At 42.5% G+C, this 12249-nt stretch overlaps 1 protein-coding gene across 1 annotated transcript; it reads left to right on the forward strand.

The window, feature by feature from the left end:
- The first annotated feature begins 3755 nt into the window (after positions 1 to 3755).
- gpr173 (G protein-coupled receptor 173) lies at positions 3756 to 4920 on the forward strand. Its single transcript, XM_070840128.1, has one exon. It carries the CDS (start codon positions 3757 to 3759, stop codon positions 4918 to 4920), a length of 1164 nt encoding a protein of 387 aa, XP_070696229.1. The 5' UTR covers position 3756.
- The last annotated feature ends 7329 nt before the right edge of the window (positions 4921 to 12249 follow it).

A 12249-nucleotide genomic window follows, 5' to 3' on the forward strand; every position in this document is an offset into this window, starting at 1 on the left:
TCTTATTTTGTCTGTTTTAATTGTGTGTCCTCTTTCCCACCCTGTTGTTGCTGTAGCGTAAGGTTAAAGACATCAGGCTAAAGTTAAAGTGTTTTCCCACTTCCAAGATGGACATCTAGTCGTCCACAGTGTCATAGAACCCTCTGACCGATGAACGTCAATGGTACATGATCTGTATTTGTACAGCACCTTTCTAGTCAAAGTGGTTTTACATCACATCCTCATTCACACATCATTCATTCAGGAGGAGTCTAAGTTGGAGGAGACTATTCTTTCACACACATTCACACAGTGAGGCTGTGCTTCAGGAGTTGGGCCTGGTGCCACCAGTTATGAAATAATATTGATATAGTGATGGGATATATGATCAGTGGTCCGCATGAGGTATTTTATTTTGGAAATTTGCCAGATTGTCTATGTCATTTCCATGTCTGACTTGACCTGCCTGACTCATCTGTTATGTGCTGCTTGACGCAGGCTTCTGTCAAAAATAGCACATTTTTAGCAGAGCGGAGCATAAAGCTGCTTCTGGGACACTTCTGAAACATGCCACAGTGCTTCTGGTTGGTTAGGGGAGGATCAGAGGCTGACGTGTCTCCACGGGCAGGTCTGCTTCAAAAACACCTTGGCAAAGCATTCTGGGCAAAAACAGTACGAGCACAACCGGGTGATCAGTCTGGCAGTTCAAAAGCTAAATAGCTACCTAGCCGAGAAGAAAAACGTCTTTAATGATGAGAAGTAAAGCTAGGTTTATACTTAACTCATGGGGTTACCTTCTCATTCAGTGTTTCTTCTTTCTTCTTATTTTCTACTTTGTAGATTCATACTGAAGACATCCAAACTATGAAGGAACACATATGGAGTTATGTAGTGAACAAAAAAGTGTTAAACAAACCAGACTATTTTTTATATTTCAGATTCTTTGCTTTGATGACAGCTTTCAGTCAATCAATCAATCAATCAATCTTTATTTATATAGCGCCAATTCATAACAGCGTTATCTCAAGACTCTTTCCATAAAGAGCAGGTCTAGACCAAACTCTTTAATAAGAGAGAGACCCAACGATTCAGGAATTCATCATTAAGGATTCAAGAATCCCCACATGAGCAGCATCAGATGTTATATTAGGAAACAGTGGAGGAAGAACTCCCCTTTAACAGGAAGAAACCTCAAACAGAACCAACCAAAATAACAACAACTATATTACTGACAATAGGAATATGACTAATGATGAACAATATGGTAACAGTGATTAACATGATAATAGTTAATATATGAATAATAACTAATTACTAACACGACTAATATCAGTAAAGTGTCGGTGGCTGACGATCCGCAGCAGTGATTGATGAAGCTAGAGAACCACAGCAGGAGAACCAGGACCAGGATCCACAGGAGAGGAGCCTGATAGCTGAAAGCTCTGGCTCCATCACTACTTTAGAGGACTATAGGAACCACCAGTAGACCTGCATTCTGGGAGCACAGTGCTCTAGTGGGGTAGTACGGTACTATGAGTTTTTTAAGATATGATAGAGCCTGACCCTTAAGAACCTTGTAGGTGAGGAGAAGGATTTTAAACTCTATTCTAGATTTTACTGGAAGCCATTGAAGAGAAGCCAGTACAGGAGAAAGATGGTCTCTTCTCTTAGTTCTCGTCAGAACAGGAGCAGCAGCGTTCTGGACCAGCTGGAGAGTCTTATTGGGGCAGCCTGATAATAAGGAGTTACAATAGTCCAACCTAGAAGTGACAAATGCATGGACTAGATTTTCTGCATCATTCATAGACAGGATGGGCCTGATTTTAGCAATATTATGTAGAGGAAGCATATATAAGGTAAATAATATCTTGTGGAACTTGGAGCTTTGCATGCTCTTGGCATTCTCTCAATCAGCTTCATGAGGCGTCACCTGGAATGGTTTTCAATGAACATGTGCGCTTTGTCAAGAGTTAATTTGTGGAATTTCGTGTGTCTGAGACCATCAGTTGTGTTGTGCAGAGGTTGGGTTGGTACACAGTTCTATACAGTGAATAGCCCTATTCAGCTCCTGTTCTAATCCAAGAACCACTCAACTAAATAACAGTCCATCATTACTTTAAGACATGAAGGTCAGTCGATCCATTTTTCAAGAATTTAAAAAAAACAACAACAAAAATGAGCCACACAAATGTCACAGCATTCTGCAGTGACATGCCATCTCCATCTGGTCTGAGCGTAGTGGGACCATCATTAGTTTCTCTACAGGACAATGAGCCCAAACACTCCTCCAGGCTGTATAAGGACTATTTGACCAGGAAGGAGAGTGATGGAGTGCTGTGTCACATGACCTGGCCTCCACAATCACCTGACCTAGACCCAACTGAGATGGTTTGGAATGAGTTGGACCACTGAGTGAAGGAAAAGCAGCCAACAAGTGCTCAGCACCTCTGGGAAGTCCTTCAAAATCATTCCATTCCTCATGAAGCTGATAGAAAGAATGCCAAGAGTGGGCAAAGCTGTCGTCAGAGCAAAAGGTGTCTACTTTGAAGAATCTGAAATATAAAATATATTCTGGTTTCTTTAACGCTTTTTTACTACACAATTTCATACGTGTTCCTTTAATGGTTGATGTCTTCAATCTTAAATACAGAAAAACCATTGAATGAGAAGGTGTGTCCAAACATTTGAGTGGTATTGTAGGTACCTTCTCTGTAGGGATTTACTTACAGTTTAGTGTCCAGTATGACCCCATTGAAGACACCACCACGGCTCAAGATGGTTGGATCACTGTAGCATATCGCTTCCGCTGTTTCATTCACTGATAGAGAGCGACAGTCCCAGTTAACTGAAGGTTTGCAGTCGAGATGTCTTTGTTAGTTGCAACCTTAAAACCTTCACAAGACAAATATCAGTCAACATCCTGTTATTTTACTTGTGTATTTCTTTCATTAAAAAACGTAGATGTTTATTGATTTGTAAACTACAAGTATCACTTGTAATAGTAGAGACTGCAACTGGATCTCAGCTGTCATGAGTAATAACCAACCCACAAAAATGGGATAAAAATGTGCAATATCAAAGGTGGTGGACACTGTGAGGTTGTGAGTAACAACCTTTTACGTGTTTTTTAATGAGGAACTAAAACACTCAACAAACCTCTGTTTTCTGATTTATCAGGACTGTTATGGTTACCGATTGATTGCATAAATACTGTACACTATTTGCGCAGGTAATACTTAGAAGATCACTCTATGAAAGTTCCTGACCAGCAGATGGTTGGAGTCTGAGACCAACTTTTCAGGTTGTCAAAGGCAGGTTTTATTGTTTGTAGGTCAACAAGCAAGTTAAGTGAAAGCACTCCTTGGCACCAAAACAGTGGTCTCATAAACACTGTCATTCATTAAAGGTTTGATCATCAAAGCTAAAGAAGTCAACAGCAAGACATCTTACATTTCACAATACAAATCTAGTGTTGTTTGTAATGTTTGATCTGATGTGTTACCTTGATGACTGAAATGACAGAGACATCTAACAGAGAACCATCCAAACTCCTAATTCTTTGCATTCTTTGTTTAGGAGGTGAGACAACATAATACACCAGCAAAGGGACCCTGATCGAAATGGGGCGATGTGGATTGAGGTGTTCCTGTTCCTTGTGAACTGCAGAAAGGAAGCAACCACGAGGACGAAGGAACGACTAGCAGACGGAGGAGGGGGGGCAGGAGTGGTGGTTTTGCTGTCTGAAGAAAAGGTGGTATGGGTGGAGGAGCATACAGAATGGCGAATGGAAATGAGAGCAGCGAAGGGCCTGCTGGGCCCATGGCGGCAGTGGTGGCGACCACAGGAGGCATGGTAGCAGAGAGTCCTTCCTCAGCTGTCTCTACCTATATCAAACTGGTCCTACTGGGGCTGATCATCTGCATCAGCCTGGTGGGCAACCTGGTGGTGTCTCTGCTTGTACTGCGGGACCGTGCCCTGCACAAGGCACCTTACTACTTCCTGCTGGATCTGTGCCTAGCAGACACCATTCGCTCAGCCATCTGCTTCCCCTTTGTGCTCGTGTCTATTAAGAATGGCTCGGCCTGGACCTACAGCGTCCTTAGCTGCAAGGTAGTGGCCTTCATGGCAGTGCTCTTCTGTTTCCATGCCGCCTTCATGCTGTTCTGCATCAGCGTAACACGCTACATGGCCATAGCACACCACCGCTTTTACTCAAAGCGCATGACATTCTGGACATGCGTGGCAGTGGTGTGCATGGTGTGGACGCTGTCTGTGGCAATGGCTTTCCCACCTGTTTTTGATGTGGGCACCTACAAATTCATCCGTGAGGAGGACCAGTGCATCTTTGAGCATCGCTACTTCAAGGCTAATGATACACTAGGCTTCATGCTAATGCTGGCTGTGCTAATTCTAGCCACACATGTTGTCTACATGAAGTTACTCCTATTTGAGTACAAGCACCGCAAGATGAAGCCGGTTCAGATGGTTCCAGCCATCAGTCAGAACTGGACCTTCCACGGGCCGGGAGCAACTGGCCAAGCGGCAGCCAACTGGATTGCAGGCTTTGGCCGGGGCCCGATGCCGCCCACTCTGCTGGGAATCCGGCAGAACTTGCACAACCAGAACCGACGCCTGTTGGGCATGGAGGAGTTTAAAGCAGAGAAGCAGCTTGGCAGGATGTTCTACGTAATCACCCTGCTGTTCCTGGTGCTCTGGTCCCCCTATATAGTTGCTTGCTATTGGAGGGTGTTTGTCAAGGCTTGCACAATACCACACCGGTACCTCTCCACCACTGTGTGGATGAGTTTTGCCCAAGCTGGGGTCAACCCTATTGTCTGTTTCTTCCTTAACAAAGACTTGAAGAAAGGGCTCCTTTCCCACCTACCAGCCTGCTGCAGGACTAAACCTCATCTGCCACGAGAGCCTTATTGTGTCATGTAAGCAGAGATGATGATCTAAACATGGAGAAAAACCAAGAGGACGCCAACAGATGTGTTTGCTTGAGTTATTGTGGTGTTTGAGTCAATGCAAGCTACTTTTAAGCAGTGGGTGTAAAACTAGAGAGTAAAACTAGAATGGTAAGCATGTATTCCCATCTGCCAACTCTTCTTTACACAGAACAACAGCATACATGGAGTCAGACCATGACTTTTGATAACAAGACAAAAATACTTTAATAGTAAAACATGTGAGTAATAACGCAGTCATTTTGGAAACCAAGCCAGACAAACAGCCATCAACAAATTACATAAGCTACTTCATAAAGAATGTCAAAGTGGCCAATTAGAAAAGTCCTGGATTGATGCTTGAGTTAGTTTGGCAATTAAAAGATCCTTGAGGACAAACAAGCTACTTTTCTAGTGTAAATCGAAATCTTACTAACATGCTGGATCAGCAGGGAGAGAGACAGAGAGAGAGGAAGGAGAGGGGGAGAGAGAGAGAGAAAGAGGCAACAAAGAAGGTCCCCAGCCACATTTGAACCTAACTGCACCCTTTGTTATTAACATTATTTAAACAATGTACTTCCAAGGGTATGTGAGCTTATCATTTTGATTCTCTGGCACAACACTCTCCAAAGAAAGTATGTATTTGTTCAGCTGTTCGCCCATGTACACACTAAGATAATGTTAAAGTCAGGATTCAGTTCAAATTATTATACGTTATGTTACATTCTGGCCTGAAAATGACTTTCAAATCAAATGTGTTAAGTCTTGATCAACAGGTTTATGAATAGCATGCTGGGCTCCTGTTGACTCAGGGGCCGGGGAGATGGTTTCAACTGATCTTCAGTTTGTAATGAAATGTAAGTGCTCCTGTGAATGAGGAACGTGAAATCACTGTTTGTTGTGTCTTAAGAAAACACATCAGTGACAGAGGAACACTGAAATCGAGGATGAATTTTCTTTGTATCCATGTCTACTGTTTCTCTTTTTGTTCATCATAGATGTTAACTAACAATTCTACCACAGACATTCTACCACTGTTATAGAAAAGACAAGACCTGGTCAGCTTCTCAGTTAGTTTCTCGCTAACTAGCCTACAGTCTAAATCTGAACACAGTGCCCAGTTGCATAAAAAGCCTCTCTGAGAAGATACCGTCCTCCAATAGACCATTGCACTTGCAGGTAGTGCAAGAGAGAAGAAAGCACTTTATTTACTTTACACTATTTTGAGTGTCTGAATGTTTAGAACTTTAAAAAGCACTATTTAATGCCCTCAAAAATGTCCACAGTGGAACAAAAAATGCCCAGAACACAATACCCCCAACAACACAAGACCCCCCCCCCAACATCCAACAGATGCAGCTGTCACAGATGGCAAATCCAGCTGATGTCCACCAGACATGGACACAGTCTATTTCCAAGAGCTCGTGTGTCAGAAGCATGAAATCCACCTGTGAATGTATGTGAATGCTTGTATTTGCTTACAATTGAATTGAAATTAATATTCAATTATTCATTTTTTTGTTATTGCCTTTATGCACAAACAGCAAAACATTCCTGTTTCTGCCACTTCTCTGACATCTGTGAAGCAGGAGAAGGAATGCTCAAGTTTTCCTTTTGCTGCTGTTCACTATTTATATGCATGCTGCTCCCAGTTATTAAAACCAGTTCTGTAGAGCTGCAGTGTATCTATTGCTACATGATCGGGCGACCTGAGAACTTGCTTTTAATCCACAAAAAGTAGGTAAAGCGGTTTCGTAGTTTATACTTCGGCAGAGGAAGATTGTATGAAGCTGGACGTTGATACAGCTCACAGACTGTAATAGTTTTAGACATTGTCAGCCGTTCAGCCAAGCAAAGTTCTCCTACGTTGAACTTAATCAAAAGATTTATTAGGATTTGCTTTGCCTCCACATGTACAGTAGATCTGTTGACTGTTTGGAGTGCTCACTGAGATCACTGGGCCTTTTGTCTTTCCTATTTTATTGTACATGTCAGTTCCAGTCTGACCTAAACCCTTATTCTCAACAGAGCAACTCTTCAGTACTTACCACTGAGTGAAGTGAATGAGGGAGTGACGCAGCCTGGGTGATTCCCAGTCCGGCAGGAATCAAATATTAATTGCAATCCTGATTTGTGTCGTTATAATTATAATTATTATCAGTAGTAGTAGTAGTAGTAGTAGTAGTAAAACTGTTGGGAGAAAAAAAACAGCTGCACTGGGCTGAGGGGGGAGAAATGTGTTGATAGCTTCATAAATGGTAGAAAAACAGACACTGCAAATGAAATGTAAGTATGTGAAGAAAAGAGGTGCTGAGATAGAACAGACCGGAGACCCATGACATCATGCTCAATTTGTTTGTTAATGAAAAAAATCAAAATCCCATCTGGGTCCGTGCAGCTAAACACACTTAGAATAACATGTCCACGGACAAAACCTTGTTTGGTTCGGACTTTTTCCACAAGGACAAATCACATTACATCTGTAAAACTGTTTTTACTGAAGAAAATTGCTCAGTCAAATCTTTTCTAGAGGGACTATGTAACGGGGCACTGGTAACCATATCTAGCTTCTAGGGTTTCTTTCAAAGCCTCATTTGCTCCATGTGAAATGTAACAAAGTACAACCAAAGCACAGGCCAGACAGCAGACAGGAGCTTTAGGTGAGCCTAGTAAACACATTCACTGTCCATCAGTCCATCCATCCGAATTCTTTTGGTCTCACAGCAGCTTCAGCAGGCCTTGGTGTCATGCTGCATCTTGGTGCTACTGCTGGAAAATGAGCTTTACCTGATCGTAGCAGGCACCTGTTGGTGGTGGATGATACAGAAGGCCTTTTCTGCCCCTTTCAGTCAGGACTTTTAAAACACAATGAGAAGGTACTAAAGCAACCTTTGGAATTTTAAAAAGGTGCAAATACTTTTTAAATCAAAACGATGAGGTACTGAGTCAGACAAAGACTTTCCTCAGATGTCAGGGTTATTACCTTTTAGGTCAAAATGATGATATAAAGTTAACATGAACAAAATCTTTTAAGTGTGTGTTTGTATGTCAAAACGATGACATACGTCTGTCGAATCAGTCTTTGATTATCCATCGGACACAAAAAGTGACCGTGGCTGTGTTTTACAGCAGCAGTCACATCCTGTGTCCTGAGTTGTGCGGTAGACGAAACAACACACTGTCCCACTGCAACATGAAGCCGAGATGGCCGGCACGGAAATGAAAAGATTTCTCTAAACCAGCTCGTAACGTTACAAGATAGAGCCCGGGAGAAGTTAGACTGAAATCATCATTACTTAACACAGTGCTGAAAGTCTGAGGACGCAGTAGAAGGCACATCTACTGCTTTAGTTTGCACAAATCTAGATAAACGGATCACCTGTGTTTCTTTCTTGTTGCTCTCTGAAAATGAACTGGAACTTCAAGTGGAGCTCAGGTGGAGGTAAATGACAGGACACAGAGATTGTAATTTGTCAGTGAATGTCTGGAACCATGACACAGCCCTTAAGATTGAGGAGAAATAGTGTGTTTCGGGGTTTGAGGTGCCCCTCTGTCTCTGCTGTGGCATATCTGAAACCCCCAACGACAGCATGCCACAGAGAATTGCTAATCTTGTTTTTATTTTCAGAATTATGGCCTTACTCCATAAAAACATCAAACCATGCAACAAAGAGTAGACGCGTGTCTCTTCTGTATGTGCTGAAATCACTGAAAAAGACGAAACAGAACAATGTGTACACTAGTGACATTTGGAAGACTCTTCCCATCAAAACCTGGAGCAACTGTGATCATGGACAGATGGGAGGCTGGGAAAAGAGGAGAACATACAAAGTAGTAGAAATGACTTTTCTATTGCAGACTGGTGATCGGAGTGAACCCCCGCTCTGGATTTTGTGTCTCTGTTGTTTTCCTCTCAGATATCAACCTGAGGAATGAAGGAAAAACAACTGGTCTTTCCATTTTCATTTCTGAGACAAACCCAGAGAAGCGTGTGGATTCACAGCTGATGCTGGAGAGGCCTGATCGTGCTTTTTTAGTTGCCTCAGGCAGATTATCTTTTGTAAATTTACTGTGACCACTGTATTATTTAGTGTGTATTATATTGACAACAAACCAACTTTGAAATGCAATGGAAAAGTTCCTGATCATCGTATTTTTACTGTGTGTGTGTGTGTGTGTGTGTGTTTCTATCGGCAGGTGTGACTGTATGTATGTGAGAGGTGACGCTGGACATTGAGGGAAAATACTGACCAGACACATATTGCATTTTGAAGGAATCACTCCTGCAAATGCTTCCTCAGTTTTTCTCATATTGACCCTTTTCCTAATGCAAAGATCTGAATGTGTTTTCAAACCAATGAAGTTTACTCAAAGTCCCTTTTTAAAACATGTAATAGATTACTATTAATTGGACTGGGTTATTTTGTACATATTTAGGGATAATGAAGTTAAAAAAAAAAAGTATCTGGACAGGCCAGATGTGACCGGACACACTGGCCTCTCTGGGAATGTTTCAGTGAAGTGACGATGAATAACTAAGAATTGTACATACAAAACATTTGGCCGTTTCACTTTGACATGAAATCAGTACTCAAGTTGTTATTCTCTTTAAAGGATAGCGCCATGGTGTTCAGCTTCGGCCGTCTCCATCAGTAATAACACACTGAGAGCTCAGGTCTGTGAGCTCGGTGATTGTCTGAGCGGTCACATGATCACACAGGCTGGAAACAAACCAATAGGAAAAATTGTAACCCAGAAATCCATCACAGTTTTCCTTCCTGCCGTGTTGCCATGTTCCCACATCTAAGAAAAACCAACAGAAATAAAACCCAAGTTATAATAAACTGTAATTATCCTTTAATCCTTGCCTTGTGGCTCACAGAGGCTCTAGAACGGCCTGGTCACACCAGAAAAGCTGCTGTTGTATTAATCAAGCAGCACCAGAGGAGCAAAATGAGGAATAGAATGAGGCTTTCATCACCGACACAGTCAGGTTTATTCTGATAAAGCAGCTGGTGGAGCTTCACAAACATGATATTTTCTTGTCGCCTGTACAATAAATAAAATGTACAAGATTAAAGAAACACATCATGTTTGTATGCCAGCTCCGTCCAGTTGGGACTCTGCAGAATTATCACCCTGTCTGAGGCCAGTAACTTCACGGGCGCTTTGCCATCAGCCACAACGGAAACCTGCTCGTTTACAGAAGTTCACTAAAGCTGAATCTAATTGTTGTGATAATTCCATTGAAATGAACAGAACTTGGTAGCCCTCACACAGTGTGCTGTCGTGAATGTCGGTGTGACTGGAACCGGCAGCAAATAAGCCACATGCCAGTTTGATGAATGTCCAAATCAGTGTGTGGTTGAACTGCTGTTATGTGGTAACACGCACAAAAACAAGGTATCACGCTGTAATACAGAACAGATCGGAGAAAAACTCTCAACGCTGTAATGTGTTCAGAGGGAGCCAGGCCTGTGAGTTCTCCAGAAGCCCTTACCCACTTTAACCTTAAAGCAGAGCATTTAATGTCGAAGGTTTAAAGAAAAGTCTCACCTCACCGCATCCTGAAATCAAAATATCATACATAAAAAATACCAAAGGGTTTAAAGGATGTGAAAGGAATTTCTTCTGACCACAGAAAATGCTGATGGCAAGTCAGACGCTGCGGTTTCCTTTGATCTGTATTATTTAAAAAAGTGGTTGAGCTATTACGCATGTCTCTGGCAATTCATGATTTTTGTTGTCAGTTTGTAATGAAAATAAATTTCATTTGAAATGATGAGAACATTACTATGATTACCTACGGCAGGGGCTCACATGTATCTCTCTCTATTACAAGAACATATTTTGCATACTGTTCAAACAGAACCTTTCTACAGATGTGGATTTAACCTCTTGTTTTGGAGATTGAGTGATGATGCTGGTATGGTGCAGTATGACGGGGCAGCATCACTGGTTCACTCTGTAACTTACTAACTCACTCACTTTGGTCTGGTGGTATCATGCATGCAAATGTATTTGGTTTTATTTGTCCAGATTTTCTGCCTCCACTCCAGTCCAATGGATCAGAACAGAGTGTTCACACCACTAAAGCAAATCAGCGTCTCACTCCAGAGACAGGACCCCATGTTATTCCTGGCAGTGTCACCAGTCTTCATAGGGACTATTCCTTTTATATTTACATTTCAGCTACTGTCACTGCTTTCACACCAGTTGACACTTCAACATTTACAGTTATGCTAATGAGCTGCTTTCATCACTTGCTTGTCCTAACTGTCACTTTTAACATTTGTACACAAATTGACAATTCAACTGTCTCCATCTGCCCTTGCACTTCAAATGACACCTTAACTGTCCTTTCAGTGCTCACACGTCAAACCTTTTCAGTGCTTCATCTTACAATTTTCAGAGGTAGTGAGCGCACTTCTGTTTTCCTTCAGAACTTTTTGTAGTTTTTAAGCATATCTCAGAACCTGGACAAATAAAGGCCAAACTGTCTGCATAGCCAGATACTATACCACAAGAGGTAAGAGAGATGGTATATTAGCAGTAATGAAGCCAGGTAGGGTCGGGTAGGGTAGGGTAGGGTAGGGTACGGTAGTGTAGGGTAGGGCAGGGTAGTGTAGGGTCGGGTAGGGTAGGGTAGGGTTGTGTAGGGTAGTGTAGGGTCGGGTAGGGTAGGGTAGGGTAGGGTAGGATAGGGTAGGGTAGGGTAGGGTTGTGTAGGGTAGGGTAGGATAGGGTTGTGTAGGGTAGGGTAGGGTAGGGTAGGGTAGGATAGGGTAGGGTTGTGTAGGGTAGGGTAGGGTAGGGTAGGATAGGGTAGGGTTGTGTAGGGTAGGGTAGGATAGGGTAGGGTAGAAGTAACACTGATTGAAATTATTCAGACTTCAGAAGCTTTAGCTGAACTTTCAGCATGCATTTTACACAAACCGGGAACAAGAGGAAAAGGATTAGTCCCTCAGGTCACAGGGCCTGAGTAAAGTATTAAGAATGGCTTGATAAAAACCAACATCATGAAATGCACACAGACATCAGTGCTCCTGAAAGCTTCCCGTCAGTGGACCGATGGTCCACAAGCCATTCACCTCTCACTGACACCAACCACCTGTGTCTCTTCACTGGGAGCTCAGGAAGTCCTGATCCTCCACAAATCCAGCAAATCCACAGCAATCCCTGCCACATAAGGTGAGGCATACACACTCTTCTAGTGAGATGATTGGCTTTTACTGGCGACACACTGAACACCAATTTGGCCTACATTCTCATCCAAGGAGCTTTCAGAGCAGCACCGACAGGACTGATCACCAAGTTGACTGAC

This window comes from Pempheris klunzingeri, chromosome 11 (genome assembly GCF_042242105.1).
Source record: "Pempheris klunzingeri isolate RE-2024b chromosome 11, fPemKlu1.hap1, whole genome shotgun sequence".
NCBI lineage: Eukaryota > Metazoa > Chordata > Actinopteri > Acropomatiformes > Pempheridae > Pempheris > Pempheris klunzingeri.

Coding starts and splice junctions, on each gene's coding strand:
- gpr173 (XM_070840128.1), top strand. CDS start 3,757: ATGGCGAATGGAAATGAGAGCAGCGAAGGGCCTGCTGGGCCCATGGCG.